Source organism: Balaenoptera musculus, chromosome 6 (assembly GCF_009873245.2).
Source record: "Balaenoptera musculus isolate JJ_BM4_2016_0621 chromosome 6, mBalMus1.pri.v3, whole genome shotgun sequence".
Taxonomy (NCBI): domain Eukaryota; kingdom Metazoa; phylum Chordata; class Mammalia; order Artiodactyla; family Balaenopteridae; genus Balaenoptera; species Balaenoptera musculus.
The window spans coordinates 57,608,778-57,635,448 of NC_045790.1; the positions used below are offsets into that span (position 1 = coordinate 57,608,778).

At 36.5% G+C, this 26,671-nt stretch overlaps 1 protein-coding gene across 36 annotated transcripts in view; it reads left to right on the plus strand.

Moving 5' to 3' along the window:
* The window catches only part of PTPRD (protein tyrosine phosphatase receptor type D), a 2,174,486-nt gene that overhangs the window by 1,837,284 nt on the left and 310,531 nt on the right, over nt 1-26,671 (plus strand). For all 36 annotated transcript variants that reach the window (XM_036854271.1, XM_036854269.1, XM_036854273.1 and 33 more), the window contains 2 exons: nt 18,427-18,572; nt 21,975-22,116. In XM_036854271.1, coding sequence (XP_036710166.1) covers nt 18,427-18,572; nt 21,975-22,116 — 288 coding nt within the window. The remainder of the gene's footprint in view (nt 1-18,426; nt 18,573-21,974; nt 22,117-26,671) is intronic.

A 26,671-nucleotide genomic window follows, 5' to 3' on the forward strand; every position in this document is an offset into this window, starting at 1 on the left:
CCCCTCTAACACTACTCTGCACGAAGCAGGGAGTATGAGTAGTGTTAAAGTGATTGGGGGTGAAATATCTGATTACTGCAAATTTTACAAAGCGTTTGTTCATGCCAGTGACATGCGAGGTCTATGCAAGTGAAGGGCCCTGAAGCTTAAGCTTCCTTAAGCTCAAAGTAAATCTGCGTCTCACCATGAGAGAGGTCAAACAGTGATAAAGGAGTTCAGAATCCTTAGAAATCATAGTTGATTAGGGATCAGAGAAGAACTCACCCAGGAGAGGACATTTGGGATAGCCTTGAAGGAGGAATAGGCTTTCAAGAAGCAGATGTTTTGGTGAAATTATTTCAGAAAAATGGAAATCTTAACAAATACACAAAAAGTTCTAAAATTTTAGTATGCTTAAACATCGTCTGTTGGAGATATTAGCAACACGGATTCCCAGCCCTTACTCTGACGTTCTGATTCAAATCTGGACTGAACCATACAATATGTGTTTTTAATAAGCAACAAAAGATGATTCTGTTGCAGGTGGCTGTGCTCAGTATTCTGAAATAAAATGTAATGAAATTATGATGTTTTTGGCAAAGTCTCTGACACGTTTGTCAGTAGTAAGAATTGTGGTCATGTCAGGCGAATTAGGAGCCTAACATATAAGATTATGTTTAATAAATTCTTTCAACAAAGCTTCTGGCCATATATTAAGTAGGCAATAGTAGGGAGCCATTGAAGATTCTTGAGCAGGATCACGGCCTGATTGCAGCTGTACTTTCACTGAACAGTACTGTCAGTTAAATGGATTGCATGAGTTTGGGACGACCAGCAGTGAGGAGTCTTTCTAAATAAAGCACATCAAGAGATAAGCAAGTCCTGTCAAAGGTGTGATAATATAAAAGAGGGGGGTGAAAGGGATATTAAAAAAAGCAAAAAAATAATTTCAAGGAGATAGAAAGTGTCAAGAGGGTTCATGCTCCAGGGAGTAAAAGAAATGTGAAAATGGTGAAAAAGTTCACGTATGTGGCATTTCCAGGGCCATTTGGTAGTGACTGAAATATATCTGCTCATTCATCATTGATTGACTTTTTCAAAGCTTTTTAATCCCCTTTATGTTTTGATGTGTATACCTTCATATTCCTATTATTGTTGCTTAAAATTTAAAGTTTAGAAGTTCAGTACCTAAAGTGGGTAAAACAAAGCTCACTATTTCTGGAAAATGCTTTTTATAATTTGGGGGTGAGGTGGTCATTGTACATTTAAAAGCAAATTGTGTTGCTGAGTGCTTTGCTATTTCAACCCTAAATTATAATAAATTCTGGCCCCAAAAGGCACATTAGCCTTTCTGCCATTAAGGTATGCATTCTACTCATAAATTTTCCCACAGGGACAGGGGAGTAAAGCAGAGATTGTGTTCGTAGATTATTTGGGTGCTTTAGGAAAAACAGCACATGTGAAATCTCCCTACTTATAAAACCTTCCAGGCATTTTTGGATAACCAGAGAATTGAGTACTTCCTCAACTGGGCTGGATTTATCACTTGGTGATAAACATAATTCTCATCTTTCCTTAATTGTTTTATTTTTTTAAACTATTGATCATTTATTTTTATTCTCATTGCTTGCTTATCATTAATATAATTCCAATGACCTTTCCAAATTATGCTTAGGAATCTTGAATAAATTCATATTGTTCTATGTGTGAATGTGTGAAATTGTTTTGCTTTAAAAAGAAAAAAAACTTGCTTTAAAAAGAAAAAGACCCATTAAAATACTAGGGGTAAAATATTTAACAGGAAAAAAAAAAGAGAGAGAGAGAGAAGAGAGGGAGAACTAATAATATCACATGGCAGGATCAAATTGAGAAGCAGACTTGGCAAGTTAATGATCTTGAATAATAATACCATCCTCATGGCTAAAATGCAAGGATGTGTTTAAGTATATAGGAAGGGAAACCAATTACCGTATTCATGTATTAAGTTTATTTTTTACCAAGAATGATTATTGGTTACTTCAGTAAGGTACTTTTTCTTTAATACAACCCTTAGTACTTATGAAGAAGTGAAAATCTTTTAAAATATCCATCAGTGTTTGAATTTGATAGAAGGGATAAAATCTTTGTGTGTGTATGTGTATATTCTTTCTATCTTTATCTATCTATCTATCTTTCTATCTATATACCCTAGCTTATATTCATAGACTTTAGCCAATAATATCTTTAAGTAGGTACCTAATTCATATGTATTTTTCCCCTGCATTTTGGCCATAACCAAAATATATTCATATACAAAAGGTATATACTTGAATCCCCTAAAATCACTGGTAATTCAGTAAACTTCAACTGAGGCATAATCCTTGGTTAGAGTTACATATTAGAGGAGTGCTTTACAGGTCATGCCTTTTTTTTTTGTCTTACAGACTAGCAGGGGAGAGGGAAGATGAACAAAATATAAGTAGTGTGAAATGTGCAGCAATGGAAATATTTAAAAGGAACACAGTAGTATAGAGTAGGGAGTAATTGACTCTGTTTGGCAAGGTCTGAGCTACGGTCATCCAGCCTTCCTCTTTCTCCAGGGACTGTGGGGATTCCTGGGATGCAACATTTTTTTGGGGGGGTATAGTTGATTTCCAGTATTATGTCATTTTCAGGTGTACAACGTAGTGATTCAAAATTTTTGTAGATTATATTCCATTTAAAGTTATTATACCATATTGGCCATAATACCTGTGCTGTACAATATATCCTTGTAGTTTATTTGTTTTATACATAGTAGTTTGTACCTTTTGATCCTCTACCCCTATCTTGCCCTTCCCGACTTCCCTCTCCCCATGGGAATCTAAAGAAAGAATGATTTGACTCAGTATATCAGTTGGAAGAGATCCTGTTCTAAAGGGAAGTAACTATTAGGGAGAGAGTGAAGATGTTGATTGTGTACAGAGGAGGGACAATTGATATAGCAAATTGTTTATGATGGTGAGAGGGGGATTAGAAAAACAAGTGAAGCAATTGGTCTGGAAGAGGATAAACTGAAGGGAAAAATCGTCTCTGTGTTAGAAATTCTTGTACAGCGGATAGGATGTGACTGCCATCCAGTTCACATTGGATGGCATTATTTTCTCTCTCGAAGTGGGAGGCAAGAGCATCAATCTCTTGGAGGGGAGAGGCCGGTGCAGGGCAGACTTCTGGAGAGTGGTGAAGGGTGGGCAGATAATTGAGAGGTGACATAGGGTCCCACTGAGGCTGTAGATCATGAATTTGCCATGGCTGTAGCCCTTACAGTGCTGTGATTTTCTCAGGCAAGGCTCAACCATTTAGCATGGGAAGGAAGAAAGGCATGCTACAGGACTGAATGGGATCCTTAAGGCAGATGCAGCATGTGGGAATGTATGAGAGAGTTCATGGCACTGGTGGAAGCAGTTGGACTGTTAAAACCTTTGGCTGATTAGTAAAGGGGTGCATAGCCTTCATATGGACTCTTTAAAAAATAATGTCTAGGGCTTCCCTGGTGGCGCGGTGGTTGAGAGTCTGCCTGCCGGTGCGGGGGACACGGGTTCGAGCCCTGGTCTGGGAAGATCCCACATGCCGCGGAGCGACTAAGCCCGTGAGCCACAATTACTGAGCCTGCGCGTCTGGAGCCTGTGCTCTGCAACAAGAGAGGCCGTGATAGTGAGAGGCCCGCGCACCGCGATGAAGAGTGGCCCCCGCTTGCCGCAACTAGAGAAAGCCCTCGGACAGAAACGAAGACCCAGCACAGCCATAAATAAATAAATAAATAAAAGTTAAAAAAAAAATAATGTCAATATTCCCAAATGCTTTCCATTTTTAGTTCACTCTCTGTAAGTGTTGGGACTGCTTTGCTTTGCAGATTTTAAACACTGGTTTTATCTTTCTCTATAGTTTATTTTGCCTTAAAAAGACACTCTGACAACCCCAAAGGCCATTTATTTAATGAATTAGAGTAACTGATACATATTTGATTATTAATTGCAGCCCATCCCTTTAGACTCCTCTTGCGTTTTGTTTTTTCGCTCCCAGCTTTGAAAGGAGATCTACTTTCATGGCATTTTTAGATCCACCTCAAAAAGCAGCTGGGACTCTCACTAGGTTACCAAAGACTTCAAACAGTAAAATTTGACAAAGGTGCTGCAGAGAACTTTAAAGCAACATTTCCTTTGATTAAATTAGTCACTATGGCTAGTTATATAATGATTCAGGGAAAGAACTAGCATGCATCGCTTAACTTTTAGCATCCCGGAGCCTTTATCTTTTCATTTGGTGTTGGATAAAAGCTTATCCCAGGATAATCTACAGGCCCTTTTTCTAATTCTGGAAAATGAAGTTCATCCAGATTCTCACATGTGGCCTGGCGTGTATTCACAAACGCTCCTGTTACACAAATACAAAAGAAGCATTTTCTTCCGTTCCTAATGATCTGGGGTCACTAACAAAAACACTTTCGGGCATGTGTCCAAAACTTGAAGTGCTTGGGGTTATACCTTGATAGTTCAGAATGATGCTAAAAGGCCATTGTTATTGCCTTGTTGGAACTGTTAATAATTAAAACAGTATTTTTAGCATCTAAAGCTAGGCCCAACCTTGTAGGAGGTCCTAAAACAGTGTCCTTTGATTGTATTCAGCATAAGCTGGTCAGTGCAGCCCTGTTGGATGGCAAGGGAGGCTACTACATGCCTCAGTCTGGCAAGAGGCCTTGGGTATCTGCAAATGTGTTCTAAGGATAGCAGGGGACTGGGTCCCTCAGCTGTCAGCCACAGCTTCTGTTTATGCTCTGAACAAAAGCCATGTGCCAAGGCAGTCATTATTGGTTGATTTTCCTTCTAAAATAAGTGTCCTCCTAATTTGTCACAAAACCAACTTAAATTGCTATGACGTTGCCTGCAACAGTTAAATTAGGAAAAAAAGAAAGCAAGCTGCAGCAAGAAATGTTTCAGTTTATTTCATCATGCAGTCTATATTGGTAAATAGTGTAATTAAGATCTCGTTTGCAGGTTTTTCATAAAGGTTATTTCTGTGTGGGAAAACCCTTTGTGTTCTTCTTTAACACCCTGAGTTGTAAATCAGAGAATGGGGGAAAAAAGTTAGTTGGCAAATAAAGGTCCTCACTGTCTATGCTGTTTTGGAATGCCTCCCATCTTCCTGGGGCTCAGATAATGTGTTTCTCTAGAAAAGCATGCATAATCGGCACCAAAATGAGCTGGTACCAGAGGCTGCACTGCCCAGGGATACAAATAAGGGACTTGATATTTGAAAATTAATTCAACTGAAAAGTGTTTGCATAATATTTGAGTAGTGTAACCTTGTGTCTAGATTCAAGTGTTACCTTTTTTTTTTTTTTTAACCAGGCGAGGTGAGATGAATATTTATGTAGATAAATCCTATGCTATTCGGAAAATGGGAACAAAAGGACTTGCCAGAGCATAACAGATTTCAGTGAGGATGGGACAAAAAAGGTCCCTCCCCCTCCTTTTGTTGGCTTTCTAAATTTGTAGTGTGTATGTGTTTCAGTTCACAGGCAGCAAGAATGAGACATTTCCTCCTCAGATTTAACATGCTGTCATGGAAATGCTGATAGGGTTATTTGACGGAGATGTAGCTTAAAAAAAAAAAAGAGCGAGAATTTCATTATTGTATTATACTCTGTCCATCTAGGACTCATTAAAGTTCTTTAAAGGTTTATTTTCATCTACAAACCAAGGAATTGTACCCTATTCTCTCTGTGCCAGGATCTAATTAATGTCAACTTGAGTTTTCTGTGTGGACAGGGCCAGTCCATGGCCCTGGGTGATCATCTATTATTATCATTGCTTGCTGGTACATGACTTCACAGCCCTAGCACAGAACCAGTTGTCATGCTTTCCATCTTTTGTACCCCCAAATAGCTCACTGGGTAGAATTTGAGAATGGGCGAGTGGCAGGCCACTCTTTTTGAGAATGCAGAAATCAATCATGGTTAGCAAGATTAAGCTCAGTGAGACATCTTATGGAAGGAACACTTTCCCCATATCCAACTTGCTTGTATGGATATTAATTCTTTCTCTTAACTGTAAAAAAAATTAATTTTATTTTAGAAAGGATGGATTTAATATGTAAAATAAATGCCACTCTTTTGCTTGCTACATGTGTTCAGTTGGAAGGATATCAGAAAATGAGTGTTTTTATTATCCTACAAATTGTTATTGGTTCTAAAATAGTTACCTAATATTGAATGAGAGTATTTGGAATCCTGGAAATTATCGCCAAATAATTTTTGGCTCTGAGTCTACAGAGAAGTGAATTTTTTAAAAAATCTAATTTAGTGGAAAATTAATGGAAGGACATAGATTCATATCTAAATTATCCATACATCCAAAATAATTGTACTTTATTTAAAAGATATCAAATATCTACAATAAGCTAGGCATTACACAGAATGAAGCTATGACATAGGCCTTTTAAACTTAGAATATCATGATCTCTAGCAGAGTATTGGTTCAAATGTGAATAATGCTGGGTGTTTTTCAAATATATTTTTAAAATCACAATTTCAGTCTAAAGCAATTCTGGTAACTAGGCAAGTCAATTTTTTCATTGTTTTGCATTTTTATCTTTTATATTTTTATCCACTATGTATCTACAAACCTATTAACAAATGGTAGTGCCCCTTAAAACACTGAGTTCGAAGGAAATATTTTTAATCAATGAAATTTTCAAGTGTTTCATCTTTGAAACACTTAAAAATCATAATGTCATTTATTTGGAAGGTAGTATTAATTATGGACTTTCTTTAGGAAATATCATATTTATTATAAAACTCTATATTTACAATTAACATTGCCTTTGTAATAAAAACTCTGGCAGCTCATTTTCCACAATATTCTGTTCTAGACAAAATGCTTTTTAACACATGAAAACAGTGTATCTGTAGAGATGCTACTTTGTAAACAAGGTTTTCTTATGATACCGCTTCTAAATTTCTCCAGTAGATACGTTTGAACTTCATTTTGCAATCTGTTTTACCACTCACTGAAAGTATGCATATGTGTTTGCACACATACCCTTTCCATGTTATAGCTACTGGGAATATTTCAGCTACTTGCATTTCCCAAACTACCTTGCTAACTTAACAGTATGAAATTGATAGATGAAAAATTGTGGTCACATTTATTCCTAGAAGATGGATCTATCTTACAAGAAATTATCCAGGCTTTTGCCAGTTGTGGTAACACCTAACCTTGGTTAGAAGACGGGAGTTATAGCAGTTCATGTCAGCTCAAAGCTTTTCAGCACTTACAGTGACATCAGTAGATCTCTTTGTGGAACTGGTTTGCTACGGGTCTCTAAAGTGAAGCCAGTACAGCATTTCACTCTAGTTCCCTTAAAAAACAATAAAACAAAATTCACATAGTTGATATATTGGAAATTTCTTAGAGGGGAGGTAATAGAATCAATATTCTGGAATTTAGTAACATAAAATTTGGAGAGAATTCGAGGAAAAAATGCCAATGATGACATTTTTTGTCATTTTTTCCCCTTTCTTTGCCACTTAAATTATGTCTGTTTTCATGTTCTTTTTTCAAATAATCCAATTACCTTTCTCCTGTGTGATCCAATTTGCAGGTACACGATAAGCAGCAGGTTAGAAGGAGGAATAAATGATTACTTTTAATGATGATCAGCACATCTGATGTGATAAATTATGGTTAATGAGTAAATTAGCAGTGAATGATGTAAATGAATCTGCTTTGAAAACTAACTACAGAAAGATGCTAAAGGGTCGGTAGAGTTTCTTTTTTGTCAAATACAGTATCTGTGTTAAATAGCCTTGTGAGTACATTACCATTTAGAGGAAATGTGGAAAAAGGCAATGAATATTGTGTCATTTGCCTACATCTTTATGAATGAGCCAGAGAGATTTCATGACTTTTCATCTGTTTCAGTGTAAGGGCCTTTATCACTCTATTGAATGAAAATGGATGCCTGGTCAAAATGCCTGGTATTTTGAATGCATAAGTAGGTAGTACGTGAACCCAGAGGCTTCAAGTGGAAAATGTTAAGTGAATATATAAATAGTGCTGCTGATAACATGTTTTCATTAAGGATGCATGAGTCTGGCATAAGGAATGGTAAGAATGGCTTCGCTGATTCTATCTTCAGAGTGATTCTGGACCACTGGCACGCCTTTCTAAAATTTGTGTTGCTAAGCCAGTGGTTACAGTGAGTGTCTTACACGAAAACAGATGGTCGGCCTTACTAAGCATGTCAATAGTTCAGAGAAGTTTTATGGCCCAGACACAGCGAATATAGAGCATTGTTTGTTTTGGTCATAATATCCCATGGCTGTATGTTAAATAAAAAGTTACGGTAGTGAGACTGCACAACTTTTACGGCTGTAAAATACATGTTTATGACCCAGGTATTAATATATTTTGAAATAGGACAAACAAGAAATTTATTTTACTACTGTGCACTGACTAATTCATAGGAAACCTCATCTTAATTGTTTTTTGAAAAACAATTTGAAAGACTAAGATGGACGTGAATGTCTTGACTTTTTTAAATCGAAAATTATTTTCTATAGCATTTAAGTACTACTTTCAGTAGTTTCATGTTGATAGATAGTTTTTCTTCTTCCTTCTCCTCTTTCTTCATTGGTCTTTAAGTATTCACGACTAAGTATTCCTCTTACATTCTTTCATCCCAAGGGGAAATGGAAAAGGCAGGATTTGAGGAGTATCTGAAGAGGATTCATTTTTAAGGTGTAAATTTTCCAGATTTTTCCTCTATACTGATCACCCTCTGACCTCTACCTTCTATCCCTCTGTTTAACTAAAAAGGATAAAAATTTTGCCAGTGATTAAGTGCTAATTTTCAGCTTTGGCAATGGTCTAGGTAATTGGACACTCATATTTATTCCTCCTGTGACTATATGAGTTTTTTAGCATAATTTGTTGAAGTGTATAAAAAGCCTTAGAAATGTATAGTTTTTTAATTCTCTAATTTTATATATAGGAATGCATCATACATGTTAGTTTTACATGTAAGAATGAATCACATATAGGAATGATGTATATGTGTAGGGATATAAATACAAGAATAATCACTAAAGCACTTTTATAACACTAAAAATTTGGAAACAACCTAAATGTTTAACAGTAAATTAAAATATATCTATATGCTTTATAATATAAAAGCCTTTTCCATTTAAATATTTATTGACATAAAATATATTCACAATATATTTTAAGTGAAATGCAGGCTATAAAATAATCATACAGTATAATCTCCTTTTTTGTAGACAGTATATGTTAAGCAGACATAGAAAAATTCTTAAAAGCCATTCACCAAAACGATAACCATCAGAATGTTTTAAAATGTCTTCCTTTAATTTATTTATGTTTTCTAATTTACTTATAATAAAAATGTACGGTCAGAACAATAAAGTCAATTTATTTAAAAAAAACCTAAAAGTGGCAGAAAATAGGAGAGCTCTGTGGTAACAATGAGGTACAATGATATTCATAAAAGAGATGAGATCCGTTGTATTACATTATACTTCATCTGAATTGAGTCCTACAGTAGGATGCATGAATCTGTGATTTGGATATGCTGTATTTTGCCAACTTTGGGCCTGGTATGGATCCATTAGTCTCCCACCATGTCACATCAGTATTTTGCCGTGTCAATGTATATTACTTGAAGTTTGTTTCTTCAGATAATTTATCAAGCTCTAAGCAAATATAATTCAAGTGGAAGCACAGTTATCATGTTTACAACAATATTATGCATCCTAAGTACTGAAAAATGTATAGTCAAAGATTAGAGGGTATAGTACCTTGGAGAGCCTTTTATCGTGTCTAAGTATGTATTGAACACTTACTATGTGCTTGGTGGGATTAGGAGTTACGAGATTTCAGAGATGACCAGGTCACAGATGCTTTTCTCAGGCTTCAGTTAATGAGCAGAGAGAGAAATACATATGTATAAAATAGCTGTAATAAATGATAGACTGCTTTAACTCATAGGAGAGATACAAAAAGTATGATAAGAGAGTTAAAAGAATAGTGGATCTTATCCAGATGGGAGGATCAAAGAAAACTTCAGATATTTAATTTGGGATTGAAAAATGGGTAAATTCTATAAATTTTAAAATGTAGGAGAAGGCATTTTATATAAGGGAACAGCTTATACCAAGGCATCAAGGCAGGGAATTATAGGTTCCTGATGGGCGATAGTAGAAACATATTTGGGAAAGTAGGTCAACAGCAGCTCTGAAAGATCTGAAAGCCCAAACAGAATTTCTGGTTTATTTGGCAGCAGTTAGCTATTAAAGCTGGTTTGTTTATTTATTTATTTATTTAGAGTGGAAAAGAGCTTTAATCATAGATGCGTTTAACAAAACCTGGAAGAACAAGAACGAAAAGGAAAAGAAGGATCGGATCAGCAGTAATTTGTAATATTGATTGTAGCAATAAAAACTTGAAGTTAGGGTGACTAGAAGGGAAAGCACAGATATCATGATATTATTCAGTGATTCTCAATCCTGGTTGATCATTGGCATCTTCTGGAAATTAATCACCCAGCCTCACCCACTGACTTTCTATTTTAATTGGTCTGGGGAGGGGTCTGAGCACCTATAGCTTTTTTACTTTTTTAAGGTTCCCAAGTGATTCTAATGTCCAGCTTAAAGGGAGAATCATGGTCATTGTTATTAGACATTAAAAAACAAAGAGGAGTGGGACATATTAGAAGCAGAATCTATAGGACTTAATAATTGAATGATAGTGAGGCAAAGGACAAGAATACAAAGAAGAGGCTGAAGCTGCAGGGCTGAGTGTCAGGGAGAATGGGAGTGCCACAAACAAACATGGAAACTTAGGAGGAGATGTAGGATTGGGAAGGCAGATGGCATGGTGCGTTTTCAGCGTAATGATTTTGAGATGTTACTAGGTAATCTTTCAAACATTAGAAATAAGGACCTGGCATTGAGGAGAAGTTCAAGTGGGAGATACCTTTTCATTAAGTCAAATCTCTTCCTGTCCTCTTTTCTTCCTTTCCTTTCTCCTTCTCCCCTTCCTTTCTGTTAATATACATACCAATCGTTAGTCACCTTAAATGTTGATAGTTATACAGAGGCATAGACATCTATTTATCCAATGGGAGAATGCTGTAGTAATCGTTTTAGCAGTCGAGAATTGGGAGTTGAAGCCTTAATAAAATTAATGATCTACAAATAACTCAATTTCGTTTCTGTCATACAGAGTGAAGTAAGTCAGAAAGAGAAAAACAAATACTGTATGCTAACACATATATATGGAATCTAAAAAAGAGAAAAAAAGCTTCTGAAGAACCTAGGGGCAGGACAGGAATAAAGACGCAGACGTACAGAATAGACTTGAAGACATGGGGAGTGTGGGAAGGGTAAGCTGGGATGAAGTGAGAGCGTGGCATGGACATACATACACTACCAAATGTAAAATAGATAGCTAGTGGGAAGCAGCCCCATAGCACAGGGAGATCAGCTCGGTGCTTTGTGACCACCTAGAGGGGTGGGATAGGGAGGGTGGGAGGGAGACGCAAGAAGGAGGAGATATGGGGGTATATGTATATGTATAGCTGATTCACTTTGTTATAAAGCAGAAACTAACACACCATTGTAAAGCAATTATACTCCAATAAAGATGTTAAAAAAAAAATTAATGGTCTAGACATGCATAGAGTATGTTGTCAAAATGCCTTGAAAAGGAAGAGAGGAAATTGATGTCAAGAACTTTCTTGTCTTTTGCCATCATGAACAAATTGAACGTATATGTAGAAAAATACAAAAGTATTCTACCATACTACACTTGGAACTTACGCGATTTATTTATGAATTTTGTGGCTTTGATTTTTGTCTCTTGCCCAGGCATCATACTTAATGTACCCCTGATTTCAATCAGCTCCTGGAAGTTAGGAAAATAACTTCCATACGCATTCTGGGTGAACTTTCTCATTTATCTAGTGAAAAATAATTGCTGTAATACAGCACAAAGTACTTACCAAACCTTTGAGAAAACAGCCAGTATACTTTTTATGGTTAACTAAAACAGATTTGATTTGAAAATATACTATAAATTGAGTTATACCATATTGTCTGTGCAGCGTCTTTGTAACTTTCCATCTTCTAATTTGGCACAGTAAAAATATCAGGACTTCACAATTAGATCAAAAGTCCATGATTCACTCTAAACCTCAGTGAGCCTTCCTTCCTTTCTTTTTCCCATTTTCTCCCTGACTCTTTCTTTCCTTCTAAATTTATGTAGTACTATAAAGCCTTCTAAAATTCTATAAAATAGGAGTAATGGTATAATCGTACAGGACTATGGAAAACACTGCATATAAGATATATAAAACATTTAGTCCAGTGCATGGAATTCACTGAAGAGTAGTTATTTCTTTATCCCATTTTAAAGTATAATGCTCCTTAAATCAAATTTTAAGGTTAAAAGATTGTGGAGTTGTATTAAAAAGAAAATATAATAGATGGCTCAAAAATAGTCTGACTTTGAAGGTCCATCCTGGCCATGGATGTCAGAGGTGACCCTGTGCAGATTCCATGTGATAGGATAGATGTTCTGTTTATGCAGAATATCTGCCATGGAAACCAGTCCAGCCTGGTGTCTTGTGCCAGGATCCTGGCCCTCCGTACAGTTAAACATCAACTCTGGGACCTACCCCCTCTTCCCTTGTCATGAGCCTCTACAGTTGCACTGCTATCTTGGGCACACTTTCCTACCTACCCCAATGAATCATAACAGAAAATCCATCATCTACACAAACTTTGGCCATTTTCTGTGTTTGGGGCAGTGGCAGTAGAGTGTGTTGTGACTGGATGGGAATGTAAACCCTGTGACAATGGCTCTTGTCCCCCTAAACCTTCAGACCTGGCCATGGCCCTTAGCATCACCCCGGATTCACCTCCTATGCTTTGCATTTCTCACCGACCTCCAGATCCCTGTTCCTGAGCTTCCCTTCGGAGCCCTCACCCTGATTCTTCCAGAAAAAGAAAGAACAGAGATGAGGTCAGCTGACAGCCTCATAAATTCTACAGATACCTTTTAGGGAGGAAGTAGATTCCTAAAGACAGGACTACATATATATATATATATATTTTTTTTTTTTTGGCTGTGTTGGGTCTTCGTTTCTGTGCGAGGGCTTTCTCTAGTTATGGCAAGTGGGGGCCACTCTTCATCGCGGTGCGCGGGCCTCTCACTATCGCGGCCTCTCTTGTTGCGGAGCACAGGCTCCAGACGCGCAGGCTCAGTAATTGTGGCTCACGGGCCTAGTTGCTCCGCGGCATGTGGGATCTTCCCAGACCAGGGCTCGAACCCGTGTCCCCTGCATTGGCAGGCAGATTCTCAACCACTGCGCCACTAGGGAAGCCCTACCTATATATTTTTACTGAACATTTCCTCATCCTCTCCCTCAGTATCATTTAATACCATTATTAACCTGCCCCTTTCAAGATTTTAAGTACATTATTATGACAAATATCCCTTTAAAATCAAAACTCTCTGTTTAAGGAAATGTTAATCAGCTGAAAGAAACAAAGCCGATTATTTACATGCTGTTGGTTTTGTTCCCCGTGCAACATATTTCCTTGATGTCTGCAGAAGTGGCTTATTCATTAGAATTAAATTAGACAAACGGCACCATCATTTCATCTCTTCACTTTTGTAGCATGTGGTCCTTTCCAGGGACCTGTTTTAAGTGATTCTCAGTTGGCCAGTCAAGTTCCCACAAACCTGAGTCATCTTCTTAACCTTTAGGAATTTCTCATAAATCCCTTTCTTCCATGGATGCTGCTAGCGGACTTCAGTGGTTCTCCTCACTTAATGTCTAGTTCTACTTAATGTAGTGTACTAAAGGAAGGTTTTGTCCTTGATAGAGCAGTTTGTTTAGGATGGTCAAAGGCAATTTGCTGGTCTTGGTACGTTCTGTCCCCTGAATTTAATCACCTTATGTGCTCTTTGGGCTTATCATCTTGTCTTCAGAAAGCCTAGCAACTTGAGACCTGATATGGCATCAAAATATTACAGTCATTGCATTAAAGGTACTGTACATTGCTTATACTTGTAAGAAGCAATCGAACCTCTTAGAAGGAAAAATCAATCAGCAGCCTGTGGCTCCTCTCAAGCTGTGTGGGAAATAATAATCTACTTGATTCCTGGAGCTCCTGTCTGCTCTGTGAATGCATCCCGAGAATGTAGTCTTTGAACAGCACGTGAGCATGGCAGACACGTTCTAGAATATCCAGCATGCCTCTGTTCTGACTCATATGCATGTTTAGCTTCTCTATTTTCCATTTAGAAAATAGACTTTCTGGGTCTAACAGTAATCTGACCTCTGCCTGGCATTAGTTTAATAAAAGGTGATACTCCTTACTTGTCAAAATCAGCTTGAGCAGAAATGCATTTTGCAAAGCATAATGTTGGCAGCTCTAGGTGGATAGCAATGGCAGTTAGCTACAATAATGGAAGGGTACTTATCTGAATATTGGTGACTGTAAAGTTTTAATGTCTTTCTCTCCGTCCTTACGTTCCTGATAGTTCTTTATTTTCTTAAACCAAGCGTAGTATTTATGGTTGTATCTCATGGGATAATCATGGGGACTTTCATTATTAAGACCTGAGGCTGTCCTATTGTGTGACTGTGTAGTGGAAGTCTTTGTTTTATTCTTTTACATGGGTTCTCTTCTCTTTCTTCCCATCTTCAGAGCATGACTTAAATTTGGGCATACCCATGACAAAAGAAGGCAGAAGACTCATTTAGTTTCTTCTATTAAACTGAGATACAGACAAGGGGGAGTGAGTGCTATGTGTTGTTAGACCCCTCTGGGAATGAAGATTTTTACTTGCTTCTAGCATTTGTTGGGGTTATGTTTAGTCTTCTTTCTTTCTCATCTGTTTCCTTTGGCCATCTGCCTAGCATTGACAGCCTCACTGTTAGCGTCTGACCAGCCAAGATGATTATTTATGCAACAAACATGCTTACTGAAAGGATTTTACTATATTATCTAGAGTGTTAACCTTGTATCATAGAGTAATGGCATTTATCCTTTCCATGGTTTGGACTTGGTTGACAAATGTAGAAAAATTGACATCAGATCCCATAAGAAAGTCATGATTTTCTTGTCTGTGAAGGCTATTTTTTTTTTAACATATATTTAGAAAAAAAATTAAAAATTAAAAAAAACTCTGTGTACAAGTAATTGATATGCCTTTAAAAAATGTAACGTGATCAATTTAATTTTTGTGCGTTTGTTTTTAAAGAATAAATTTAAGGACCCTTTTCGGGCTGCTTTTTTGAAGAATACTGAGTCACTACAGTGGGGTGTAGTGGGATTTAGAAAAACAGTCCCAGATCTGAAACAGATCCTAACTGGTTATTTCAATAAATTTTCCACAGTTCATTAGATTAATTCTATTACTTGACTTCACCTTCAGAAATAAAATCCTTACAAGACTCTACTCAGTACTCTGTAATGACCTGTATGGGAAAAGAATGGAAAAAGAATGGATATACATATATGTATAATTGATTCACTTTGCTGTACACCTGAAACTAACACAACATTGCAAATCAACTATACTCCTAGTTTGAAAAGTAAAACTATCAATTAAGTTTAAAAAAAAGAAAAAATCCTTGCAGTAGCATCCAGTGGTCATATCTTTAAACTTGTCCATATTTGCATGAGAACTGTAAGGTATGACCAGAAAATGAAGATAAAAGAAAAACACATCTGAACATTGGAATGATAGTTGCATCCCTTTTTGAGAACATGGGAACTTGCCTCCTATGCTTTCCACTTAGAAATAAGACTTCTGGGTTTTATATTAATTCGACTTCTTACTGTAATTCGACTGTACTTACCCCACTCAGTATTCAGGAAGCACTTTCCCGAGTAACTGTTGCCTATTTGCAGATTGACAGAATCTCCAAATTTCCTTCATTCTTTAGGTTGAGAAATAGGATACTTTCCCTTAAAAAAAAATCCCAGTGCATCAAAAATGCATCAAAACAACCTTCTTTGTTTATTTAATTTCTGATTAGTACATAGTCATTTTATGCAACAGCCCTCCATCCAGTCCTTACATTCTTGTGAGAAATTTCAAAACAGAACTTAAATGGGAAGCTGGGTTGTTAAAATTCATTTTCCTTTAGGGTTGACAATTTTTAAGCTATGGACTTTAAAAAGGAAAGTACCTAAAAATGACAGTGTTGGTACCACTTAAAAGAGCAATGCAATACATTTTGTTTTTCCAGGGAAACTCCCTAGGAATTTTAATTTCATAATTATAATTTCCATTTAGATGCTGACAAGTGAGTGGTTATTATCAATTTGCATTGTTTGCAACAGCAGAATGAAAACCATAAAAACTTTTAATATCTTTTTTGTTTGTTTGTGGCAGAAAAGTGACATCAGTGTACTGCGTATTTTATTCCTCTCACTGGTAATCAATTTCAAATCATTTTAAACATTGCCCACAGTTCTGGTAATCATCCAGTTTGTGTTGCTACCCTGAGATGCCGTTGGATGTGATATCTAGCAGCGTTTTTAGAGCCCACTTTCGTTCCTAGGGTTTCTGAACAAACAGGTACCTGGGTTTTCACCAGCTCTACTATCACCAAGTTGAATTTCCTGTTGAAGTGGAGACTCATTTCCCCGCATCAGCATTACAAAGATACCACTCACCTCTCTTCTCCCTTCTTTCCCTCATCGTGGAAGTTAATACCTTAAAACTGGAAGGGATCTCTGCAAAATAATTTATTTCACATTTCATATTTTTACAGTTAAGAGACAGGAAAGTTAGGCACCCCCTCAAGATGTTACACATACAAAATGGTGGAGCTGAGAAGGAAATCTGGCTTCCCTGACTCCAGGAAAATCAAGATGAGGGTCAGGACACACACCATCAGGCCAGCAGGAGCATCACATGGGAAACATGAAAACAAGGCGGAGAAAATACTGGTGATGAGCAAACAATGATGAACTTTGCTATTTTCTTCTTACTTAGAATCTAAGGATAGTTTTCAAAATAAACTTTAGCTATGGTTACTTAAAACCTTGTTTCAATGACTTATCACTGAAAAACAGCCGGAGGGAAGAGAGAATTTGTAATAGGGGTAAGAAAATAGAAAATAAAATGGGAAAGTAAAATGTTTTTGAGTTTAAAAAATGTCCAACTCTAACATAATTGTCAAAACTCAAAGAAGTAAGAAAAATGTGAAGAGTAGGAAAAATAATTAAAATACCTTCTCCCAAACCACCATCATTAATGTTTTAGCATATTTTGTCCTATCTTTTTTGGGGTGCATTTTTCTTTACCTGATATCTCTCATCTGTAATTTTGTGTGATGCTTTTGTGGCTTACCATTGAGTCGTAAGTATTTCTCGTGGCATATAATAAAAACTTTATAATTACAACATTTACTATCTGTATGATGTTCCATCATTATGCCAGTTTATCTCACCATCAGTTCCTATAATAATGATGTTTTGAGTACTTATAATCTTTGTAAATAAAATATATGGTTAATATCTTTGTCCATAAATATTTGTCTACATTTTATATAATTTTCATATAATGGATTTCTAGATCCGGAAATACCAGGTAGATAACAAGCAGGCTTTTAAGAGGGAAAGTGTATGTTAGGAACATTTAAAGGAGACAGAGGACATTTCAAAAACCTCCAACTGTTAGTTAGCCTTTCGTCCTTAGGAATCTTGAAGTCTACATCTTTCTTTACAGAAATTCTTTTTTTTGCTATGACTTTGGAGGCTTCTTGACTCATCTTTTTATGCAAATTGTGGAGTTAAGTTGAAAGTAAGGCAGCACGCAATATCTGGGTTAGAGTCACTTTACCATATTCTCCTATTTCTATTTCTTGCCAAACCGTCTAACTCAGGGCTGTATTTCTTGTCTCTTTAAAATTTCCTAGAATTTCTCTTAAATGTCACTAATTTTAATAGTGGCACTGCTGCTTTCTGGCAATGTCCTGATAGCGGCATCAAAGCAAAGAGCTAAAATTTTACTCACTTTGATTGATGAGCTCATTTTGTTACAGAGGACAAATTGGATTTTTTTTAATACTGGTTGTAAAAATTAATGCGTGATGTTGCTTTTCAAATGTTATTGCATCTCTGCCTTAATACGGATTTCAGCAATAAAAGCACTAGCAGATAACTTCACCAGAAAGTTACCTCCCTCCCCTTTTAATTACCCTCAAATGTAAAAGGTGCTTTCCTAATATTATAATCCTTGTATATGTATATGTGTATGTATGTATGTATGTATGTATTGACTGAAATAGGGTTGAGGGCTCTGGAGAGAACAGTGGCAGTGGGGTAACAGTCTGTGTTTCCACTTTCCATCTAATTGTGGTGTTTATTTCTTTTTATTTCAGCACCTCCAAGGTTTACACGAACTCCCGTTGACCAGACAGGGGTCTCTGGTGGAGTTGCCTCTTTCATTTGCCAAGCGACAGGAGACCCAAGACCTAAAATTGTCTGGAACAAAAAAGGAAAGAAAGTCAGCAATCAGAGATTTGAGGTATTAGGTCCATTGTTCTGTTTCTCTGGGGGAAGAACGTAACTGCTGAATTTTTGGTTTGTATGTTACTTGCTTGTTTTTCTCTGATACAAGGTGTTGTAATCACTGAGCTATGCCATTCCTTATGTTGTATGTGATGGAAAACTTCACTCTAGATGGCTTCAGCTTTTTTAAAAAGGGAATGTGGGGGTTCAGATGACTGACTTTTGTCGTACTTGTACCAGGGCTCAAATAGCGTTCTTAGCATTCATGTGTAACCTCACCCTCAGACTGCTTCCCCTTAAGATGGCAAGATGCCGTCTCCCATCCTCCCACATCCAAGACTAGAGGACGAGTGAGAGCTTTCTGTGCTCTTGGCTCTTATTGAGTTACGTGTTCATCACTGAACCAGTCTGTGTGGACAGCTGGATGGTACAGACTAACTCATTTATGTTAATAAGAATCTACCTCAGTTGCTGGGAATGAGATCAGTTCCAGCCAACCCCATGGCTTGGAATGAGGGAGTAGTGTTTTCCCAAAGGGAATTCAAGTTCCTATTATCCGGAAGAAGGGGAACGGATACTGGACAGCAAATTTAGTTTGTCCACTATACTTCACACCTGTGTTTTACAGGTAGCATGGACTAGAAAGAGAACTTAGCTCCAGTGTGTTAGGGTGAAGAACTGCTCTGAAAGAAACATACCCAACCAGGTTGATAGCTGATAAACCTACTGATGAAGTCGATTTTGTTTATTCAAGAAAGCTCAGTGCATCGAAGATGATGATACATAATTCAGATATTATTTTGGGTGTTTTTAAAGAGCCTATGGTTTATGAATTTGCTCATTCTGGAGGAGAAAAATAGGTGATAAGCTATATAGAGAACAATTGGAAGAAGCACACAATATCATGCCTGTAATTTAAGATATGAAGAGGCTAGATTGATTTTTAGAGAGTACTTAGACCTCCAAACTGACCCAAAATGTAAAACTCACCTCCTCTTACCTGGGTTTCTGACTACTTGATAGCCTAGTTCACAGTTTGGCAAATTAAAACAATTCCCAGTTAAATGAAACATAGCAACGACAAAATTCAGAGCATTGTGAATTTATTCATTTTTCACCAGTTCTCAAAGAGCAGTAAATGGACCAAATGCATAAAGAGCATAATTACACTGGTGAAAATTGAAATCTGGCCTGTAGTTTACAAATGGTAAGTTTAAAATTCTGTTTGTTTGAAGATCAGATACCTACAGTGATTTAAACATAAAAAGAATATCTTAATCTTTGAGAAATATTTCCTACATTGTCATAGGAAATGATGTGTGTGTGACTTTTGGTGCACATATACTTTTTAGTTTAAATGAAATTGACTTTTTTGTCAAAGAGACGTTTGACATCATGCTTGCTAGTGATGATGGCTTCTTGACAAACTCTTGTAACAAAGTTTAAATTATAACAGTAAACATTTCAAAGCATGAGGTCTGCTCAGTACATAATTCCTAATGAGTGTCATATAAACATCCAGAAAAAATTATTTTAACACAAAGCGGCTACATCAAATAGTACTGAGTCTTGGGCTGTGAATCCTTCATATCTGTAACAGTATATTGTATTTTTTAGTGTCACTGGTTTCTAAAGCCCATGAGAGTATGAGTGAGACTGATTTTGTTCCCTCTTCTATCTCCAGTGGCAAATGTAGCATCTGGCCTAGAGTAGGTACATAATTAATACTGGGTGTTAAATAGGGTTTGCAAATTGAAGATTACAATATTAGCATCCAATGTGTATATCGTTTGTTGAAGAATATAGGTCTAAACCTAGGAAATAGTTCAGAAATGTAAGCATGCAGTGACATGTAACAATTAATCAAAAGTTAAGAGAGTAGATCCTAAGAGTTCTCATCATAAGTAGAAAAACATTTCTTCTTTTATTGTATCTATATGAGATGATGGATGTTAGCTAAACCTACTTTGGTCATCATTTCACAATATATGTAAATCAGACCATCGTGCTGTACACCTTAAACCTTATATAGTGATGTATGTCAATTATTTCTCAATAAAACTGAAAAAAATCAAAATTTAAATTAGTATTAAAGATGTTTAAACCTTTCTCTACATTAAGCTATAGGATGCTCAAATATATATATATGTATGTGTATATATATATATATGTATTTTAATTATAGCATATTTGACAAAGATTCCAGTAACTATGAAACTTTATTCTCCCAAGATGCATAGTAGATTCATTCTAAAGTGTGTGGTATTTTTAATAGAGTTGAAAATAAATTGTGGTGCATTGAGAAATGGGATGTTTTGAATATCTCTGTGAATTTAGAATGTAAATGGGATGCGGAAAGGACTTGAAGTGGCCACATCTTAAAAACATTCAATCTCTTTTTTCTGTATGTTGACACTTATACACAAAATCTGGGATTGATCATCTTGTAAATATATTTATAAAGCATTCTTAATTTATTCACAATTTAAGCACATGGATATATTATTCATAGGGAAATGCAAAAAAAATCCACCATCTCAGTGAACAGCTGAAGAAACACAGCAGAGTTATAGAAAAGACAGGTAGAGGACTCTACAGTTTTGTATGCATATTTATCAATATTATCAACATCATTTTTTAGAAGTACTACTTGATTAGGTGACAAATACCTGGGATTGCTTAACTGTTTCAGAGTAGAGTCTATAATGATAGTGAATTCAGGCTTACTCTTTAGGACATTAATTTTCTGCCTGGTGAAGCAAGCTTTCCATGTTACAGCAAGAATGCCCTAAAAATGCAGAAAATGCTAAGCTAGAACAAATACTGGAATGATTTATGGCAAAATTAATGCATGCCATCAGTCTCTGGGGCTATGAAAGCCATCTCATTGGCTGCCTAAGTACTAGATTTATGCAGTTTCTCTTCATGGTTTGCTCATCTATACTGTTCAGGATGAGACATTTTAAACCAGAAGAGCTATCAGTGGTGGCATACGTTATTTCTCCACCTTATCGTCCAATTACTGAATGGATCCACATGTGCATATGTGCTATCAGAGACAGAATAATTTAAGAAGTGTACCCATCATAGCAGCAAGTCTCTTGCAAAATTAATAAAAAGGTCACATTGCCCTAGATACATATACTAGAATATTTTCATGATTAAACCCTGGATGGTTTTCTGTAGAGACAAGAAATCTACATTTTTGCATATGTAGTTTCATGTCTTTCCATTCTGCAGTATAGGATTCAGTACATTAGAGAAATTATTCTGTTTCATCACTGTATCAAAATTCAGTCTCAAAATGCTTCTGAGTTTATTCTGAGCCTAATGGCTGGTTCACCACTGCATTAAGAGATTTAGCTGAGAGGCAGATGATAGTAACAACACCTGTGACAGCTATTGTTTCCTCTAATAGGTAATAGAGTTTGACGATGGATCTGGATCAGTTCTCAGAATACAACCCTTACGGACTCCGCGAGATGAGGCAATTTATGAATGTGTGGCCTCGAATAACGTGGGAGAAATAAGTGTATCTACCAGACTCACAGTTTTACGTGGTAAGTATTCAAGTGCAAGTCTGCTGCTTGTGTCATTGAAATTCTGTATCCCAGGTGTTCTTTTGTAGAATCATTGAAAAGACTACAGTTGTCATGACACCTAAATGGGAAATGAATTGAAGTAAAATACTGATTAGGGTCAAACGTTATTTAAATAGACAGAGGGTGCCTTCTCTCCTGGGACTTAAAAAATGCTAGTCGGGGAGAGGAAACAAAATCCCACAGAAGTGCTGATTTCAAATACCAGATACCATTTTGATTTTTGGTAAAGAATCTTGATAGGAAGCAGGGTATGCTACTGTTTTGCATGTTAGCTTCACTTGTGTGTGGATTTTTCATATCTAGGTCAGCAACTACTTTTTGGAAATTACCAAAGCTGACATTGGTGTTTGCAAAATTAAAGGAATGTCTACTACCTAAAGATGAGCTCTTATTAAGCAGAGGAATCAAGAACAAGAAAGGCACCTTTCTTCTTTATGTCCAAAAAAAGTGTTTTGTTTCAGTCTTTTATATTTCTTAAACTAACATCTGTTGATGCAAAGTGATTGGAAACAGTGTGTCCCCTTCTGTGTTTCCAGCTATGTGGCTTATGCATTGTGCCCAAAGCATGGGATGACTTGCTAAATCTGTAGTACGGTGTGTCTACTTCCAAGACTTCCTTTAGAATGACAGTGCTAGAGAATAATGGCTGGTGATTAATAATGCTCTGTTGTATTATGTATATAATTCAGTCTTTTGTATAGAGATAAGAATATTGCCTGATTTGGCTTGCGTCGTAGTTGACATTTCCAGACTAACCCTCTGTGCCTTTGTTTCTTTCTCATACACACTTGCATTTGTCTGTTTGTTTTGTATTGCTTTGAACTTCGCTTTGCTTGATTCCACAACTTAGTAAAATAGCCTTTCTTCAGATGAAGGGAATTAGAAAGAAAAGATCATAATTGAATAATCTTAGAGGAACATATATAGAGTGAGAACATTTCTCCTCCATTCCATCCCCCACCCCCACCCCCACTTTGAGGCATGCATTTTTCTTTGTATGTTTTATACAATCAAAAATATTTTCTTTTAGATCTATTTAGTACCAAAATTAATCAGTCAATCTGAGAAGTCTAGAAAAGAATATTTACATATACATGCTACAATGTGCTTTAAGTACTATAAAATCTTACTAAGTCTTAGGGGAAATATTGACCAACTGGATATAGATCTTTTAATTGCATGTAACAGAATGCTGCTTAAAAACAAACAAGTCAAATTTGAGCTACATTTCTGGCCATTATGACACACTGTGTTCATACAGGAAATTCTCCATCCCCCTGTAAACATATAGACATGTTGATAAAATATTTGAAAATAAAATTAAATGTGTGGTTAGGTTTACAAACATGAAAGAAATTTCCAGGTGCTCAAAACAGAGAGAGAACCTCAGATAAGAGACAATTTATTTTTTTTTTTTTTAAACATCTTTATTGAAGTATAATTGCCTTACAATAGTGTGTTAGCTTCTGCTTTATAACAAAGTGAATCAGTTATACATATACAATATGTTCCCATTTCTCTTCCCTCTTGCATCTCCCTCCCTCCCACCCTCCCCATCCCACCCCTCTAGGTGGTCACAAAGCACCGAGCTGATCTCCCTGTGCTATGCGGCTGCTTCCCACTAGCTATCTATTTTACATTTGGTAGTGTATATATGTCCATGACACTCTCTTACCCTGTCACATCTCACCCCACCCCCTCCCCATATCCTCAAGTCCATTCTCTAGTAGGTCTGTGTCTTTATTCCCGTCTTGACACTAGGTTCTTCATGGCCTTTTTTTTTTTTTTTCCCTTAGATTCCGTATATATGTGTTAGCATACTGTATTTGTTTTTCTCTTTCTGACTTACTTCACTCTGTATGACAGACTCTAACTCCATCCACCTCATTACAAATACCTCCATTTCATTTCTTTTTATGGCTGAGTAATATTCCATTGTATATATGTGCCACATCTTCTTTATCCATTCATCTGTCGATGGACATTTAGGTTGCTTCCAGGTCCTGGCTATTGTAAATAGAGCTGCAATGAACATTGTGGTACATGACACTTTTTGACCTATGGTTTTCTAAGAGACAATTTATAATCTTGTAAACCAAGATAATAACCAAATGGACTGTATGATTTAGGGCTGAAGTTTTAACTCTCCAACAGGACACAGACTTATATAAAATAAGAGGAGCTAGATCAGCTTTCTGAACAAGGTAAGAATTCTAGCACTATTTCTGCAGTGCAATACTTAGAACCCAGAAGCTAACATAACAGCCGGTCAGAAACGGTGAATCCCATGGAGTGTGGAACAGACAGCCACGTAAGGACTCACCCCACAGAGACACCACCACAGTTCAGGCCATACAACCCCTGAACCCCAGTTCAGGCCATACAATAAAGTCATTTATTCCCAGGTGGGCTCATAGGCACCAATTCTAAAGCATGAAAGCCAGTTCCAACTCATGAGGGGCAGGAAGCCCAATCAGTGAGAGTAGAAATCATAGTCTGTGAACTATAGATAATTGAACTGTTTGAATGGGTTTTAAAAGAAATGAATTCTAAATATTTGTAAAGGTAAAGAGAGGAGTAAAATCTGTTAGGTAAGAATAAGACGAGGAAAAAAAAGAGCAGTTAGGAGTTAGAAGTCAGATTTTGGAGCTGAAAGGGACCTTGGAGACTGTGTTTATACATACTGTAATATGTACTAGAAATATGTACATATGTGGATATACATGCATATGTTCACATAAACTTAGATAAAACGTCTGATGATTGTTGAGTAATTTTGGGAGCCATTCATATAGGAAGCTAAATCAGATTCGCTGGTGGTCTTTTAAAATTTTAATCTTTGCTTATTCATGTAGTTTATAACTAATGCTATTACGTAGAAAACGTATTACAAAGATGCAATCAAGTAAAAGTTATTAGAAACTTTTTAGGTGTTTTCACATTCTGAGTTCCCTGAACAAACCCCTTAAAAGGAAACAGTGGCAGTCATTTGGCTTGACTTAATCTTTATGCATTTGATGAAGGAATTAACAAGAAGTTGGAGGAAAATATCACTTTACATAGACATTCATACGGATTTATGTTTTCCTGCCTCCCATCTGACTGGGGTCCTCCCATCTCATCTGCTTTTATCCAGCTAGCTCCCACATAAAACAAATACATTTGAAATTTTTAATGTAATCTTGACTTTCTATGTGAATATCTGTCATATATAAGTACATTTGTATGAAAATTTATGATTCTAGTAAAGTACTTAAACCTTATTTTTTTAAGACTATGTTTAGCAATTTTGGAAATGTTTCATGAGAAAAACTCAAAGGTATTTTGGATAATGAAAAAGTAGTCTAAACATAACCTTAAAATAGAATATTTTTATATATCCTTATAGGATGAAATAAGTGGGGTTGGGAATTATTTTGTTTCCTAGAGTTACCTCTTTGTTTAAAATTTCTAAATAACAGTAATCCTATTAGTAATAGTCTTTACAAATATTCCAGTGGTAAACGGACATTTCTAGATTATGAACGTTGTGAACAGTTAACTAGATGAATGTGAAGAGTTTCATTCCATAGTTGATGGGCTTCGTGCTCATTTTAAGTTCACTTTTTCTTGCAAATCACATTGGCAGATACTCAAGCTCTCTGCTCTGCAGTGGATGGAAAATACTTTGCACTTTTCATCCACTACCCATCGTTAGATGCCCATTTTGTCCACATGGGTCATTTACTTTTTTACCCACTCTGCTGACAATGCCAAAAATGTGCCAGCTGTCATGATGGGTTTTGTCTAAGTGGATGGGATGGAGATCACTAATTTATTTCACACAGGCTACTAGAGGACCTAATTAATTGGAGATTTAATCATCTGACCTGTACAGCTAATGCAGAAGACATTGAAATGATACTCTGACCACCCATGTGCATTGAAGGGAGTACTTCAGGGAAAACTTTCCCTGTGTAGCTCGTTTCAAATTACCCTCGCTCTGAAAAACTGTTTTCATAAGGAAAGATAACTACAAGCTTGGGCTGAACATACCCTGGAATGAGATATTTGAGCAATTACCATTTATACGCTGTAGACTGCAGTTCATAGAAGAAGTAGTGGGAGAAGGGGGATTGAATGTGATACTTATGGCCTCCAGGTCATTTAAAACTTTTTTTGGTTGCCCTGCCTGTGGAAACACAAGAACATAGCGTCTCCGTAATTCTATAGCACTTTAAGGGGCTGAGCATGGTTGTCATACACGTTTCCCTTCTACGCAGAACTTTAAGTGAAGACCTCACATCTCACTCAGCGGTTATTAAGGGTTGAGTCTTACCTAATTGTGGGATTCTGCTAAGGACTTTGGATTTGATATTAAGCTTTCAGTGAAGGGCAAAGTATAGGACCAGAGAGGGTGTTTTAAGAAGAGCGATTATCATCCAGATGGAATTGGTTCTTTCTGAATCTTTGGTTCACTGGCCACAATTTCCTCCTGTCCAAAGGTATTACATTACTTGTAAATGTAAATCTG